The sequence below is a fragment of the Rhinopithecus bieti genome, unplaced genomic scaffold, assembly GCF_001698545.2.
Source record: "Rhinopithecus bieti isolate Rb0 unplaced genomic scaffold, ASM169854v2 scaffold_19722, whole genome shotgun sequence".
NCBI classification, from domain to species: Eukaryota; Metazoa; Chordata; class Mammalia; order Primates; family Cercopithecidae; genus Rhinopithecus; species Rhinopithecus bieti.
The window spans coordinates 861693-864915 of record NW_016809905.1 but is presented as its reverse complement, the minus strand read 5'-3'; the positions used below and the strand labels follow the sequence as shown (position 1 = coordinate 864915).

Genomic DNA, 3223 nt, shown 5'->3' with positions numbered 1-3223 from the left:
AAACCCCATCTCTATTAAAAATACAAAAGTTAGCTGGGCATGATGGTGTGCACCTGTAGTCCCAGCTACTTGGGAGGCTGAGACAGGAGAATTGCTTGAACCCGGTAGGTGGAAGTTGCAGTGAGCTGAGATTGCACCACTGCACTCCAGCCTGGGCAACAGAGCAAGACTCTGTCTCAAATATGTATATATGTCTAGTAGCAATTAAACCAGTTTAGACTATCTTGTCTTTAAACAATTCCTATTTGTGTTCAAACATTAACCCTACTGGGGATGGTCAAGTTGAAAGCTAAGTTATCCTCTTGGGGCTTTACTGAACCAAAGTAGGCAGGGAATTCTCCAGAAATGGTATGAGAAGGAGACAGAATTGAGAGTGAACCTACAATGAAAGCCCCACCGCCTTCTCTTTTGAAGCAGCAACAGGAAAGGACTAACAGAATCTAAATGTGTGCTTCCCTTGGTGAAAGGTGGTTTATCCAAGATTTGACTCCACAGTTCCCAAGATAGTAAGAAGAGGATTCTACCTCAGGCTCTACTCAGCTCCAGGTAAGGATGTGATCATCAGCCTCTCTGGGCAGAAGACAAGGAAGGGTAAAGGGAAGATCGGGCTGATTAGGCTGCTATGTGGTCTAAACCCTGGGGAATGGACCAGTGAACCCTATGGACTTTGGGATTTCCTAACCCTGTGAGGGACTTCCTGGTGTGGAGTTACAAATGAATTGAAACATTCACAGTAGCTTAACCTCCTGGAGCTAATGAAGTGGCATTATATGCCAATGATACTAACAACAAGTAAGTCTTCAAAACAGACATTATGAGTGACATCAATAAATGGTGAACTAGGGGGTCTCAGGCCTCACTCCCCCCACAGAAAGGTCAGCTACCAATTATCCATAGACAAAACGCTTTGGTAAAACCCCAAAATATGGGACCCAGGTGGTCTAGCTGTGGAGTTTCTCCCTACATCCCCTGTTTCCCATGAGGTGGGAAAAGGGAACCAGGGAGGCAATATTCAGCCTCCCTAGCACATCCTGAGACATTTCCTAGGAAGTTCACTTCATAGTATTAATGATTATTGCTAACATTTATGAAGAACTTACTGGGAGCCAGATACACTTATTCTCACAACAAGTTTTTTGAGCTGTGTTCTACCGTTATATTTATAGATAAAGAAGTTGCAGCAGAAAGCTTCAACAAGGTGTCCAAGGTCATACCCTTGGTCAATCAGATCAGGAATTAGAACCTAGACTAGAGGCTGTACTCTTGACAACCAGGCAAGAGATCCAAGTAGAGGGCTTTGTGGTCTGGGAATGGTATAGTGTTTTTGAAATTTCAGTGCTGACTCAAAGAGGTATTTGTGCACCCATGTTCATTCCTAGCAGCATTATTCAAAGTAGCCAAAAAGTGGAAATAGTTCAGTGTCCGTGAGCAGAAGAATGGGTAAACAAAAGGTAGCATATACATACAATGGAATATTATTCAGCCATTAAAATAATGCAGTGTTTTTTGTTTGTTTGTTTGTTTTGTTTTGTTTTTTTAAAGGCAGGGTCTCACTTTGTCACCCAGGCTGGAGTGCAGTGGCTTGATCTCGACTCACTGCAACTCCATCTGCTGGGTTCAAGCAATTCTCCTGCCTCAGCCTTCCTAGAAGCTGGGATTACAGGGGCATCCCACCACACCCGGCTAATTTTTGTATTTTTAGTAGAGATGGGGTTTCACCATGTTGACCGGGCTGGTCTTGAACTCCTGACCTCAGGTGATCCACCCGCCTCTGCCTCCCAAAATGCTGGGATTACAGGCATGAGCTACCATGCCCAGCCTCCAGGTACTTCTTCCTGGCAAACTTTGCAGCTCTGGAGATCTACTTTTTCACCATTGCCCCTTTGACTCTAGCCAACATCCTGTCCATGGGGAGAAACTTCATCTCCCTGCCCGGCTGTGGAGCCCAGATGTTCTTCTTCATCTTCCTGGGAAGTGCTGACTGTATCCTGCTGGCTGTCATGGCCTTTGACTGGTTTGTGGCCATCTGTCATCCTCTCCCTTACGGCCTCATCATGAGCTGGAGATTGTGTGTCCGGCTGGCCCTGGGGTCTCTGCTGCTGGGGTTCTTCTTAGCCATGCAGCTGACCATGCTTATCTTCCAACTCCCTTTATGCAGCAGCAAAGAAAATTCTACTGTGATGTCCTCCCTGTCATGAGACTGGCCTGTGCAGACACCTGGGTCCATAAGCCACTCTGTGTGTGGTCAGCATGACCGTTCTCACCGTCCCCTTCCTGCTCATCACTCTCTGCTATGTCTTCATCATGGCTGCCATGCTGAAGATCCACTCTGCAGAGGGGAGGCATAAGGCCTTCTCCACCTTTCCTCCTGCCTGACTGTGGTTCTCCTCCAGGATGGATGTACAGGCCTCATCTTCTTGTGTCCCAGCTCTAGCTACTATCCTGAGAGGGGCCAGGTAGTATCTGTGGTTTACACCTTCATTACCCCTGTGCTTAAGCCCTTGATCTACAGCATGAGGAACAGAGAACTTAAGGATGCTTTGAAGAGAGCAATGACGAGGGTCCTGCTGCTCTAAACACATGCCACTCTTCAATACTGCTGGGCAGAGACACATGGCATACTGCCAGACAGATAAGGGACAACAGTTGATTGTGTTTTATACTGTTACTTCTTAGTTATATTTTTAAAAAATCATTTTCCATTTCCCAGCCTCAGGTTCTTCACCTCCAAAATAGAGATTAAAATAGCTGTGGGATCTAAATTCTGGGGTTACTTCTGAGGATAAATAGATATATATTCAGTGAAAATACCTTGTGACTGTTAAAGGGAGATATGGGTGGGGCGCAGTGGCTCACGCCTGTAATCCCAGCACTTTAGGAGGCCGAGGTGGGTGGATCACCTGAGGTCAGGAGTTCAAAACCAGCCTGGCCAACCTGGTGAAACCCCATTTCTACTAAAAATACAAAAATTAGCCTGGCGTGGTGGCGGGTGCCTGTAATCTCAGCTACTTGGGAGGATAAGGCAGGAGAATCACTTGAACCCAGGGGAGGCAGAGGTTGCAGTGAGCCAAGATTACGCCACTGCACTCCAGCCTGGACAACAAGAGCGAGACTCCATCTAAAAAAAAAAAATAAATAAAAAGGGAGATGTGGCAGAAAATGTGGTTATTGCCATCTTTACCATCATATAAAATCTGCCCTACCTTGGATTTATCTCCAGATG

At 46.1% G+C, this 3223-nt stretch overlaps 1 protein-coding gene across 1 annotated transcript; it reads left to right on the top strand.

Moving 5' to 3' along the window:
• The first annotated feature begins 273 nt into the window (after positions 1-273).
• On the top strand, positions 274-2576 carry OR10V1 (olfactory receptor family 10 subfamily V member 1). The gene is given in 5 exon segments (XM_017890764.1): positions 274-323; positions 1826-2166; positions 2169-2225; positions 2228-2359; positions 2362-2576. Coding segments are annotated over 5 exon segments (795 nt in total).
• The last annotated feature ends 647 nt before the right edge of the window (positions 2577-3223 follow it).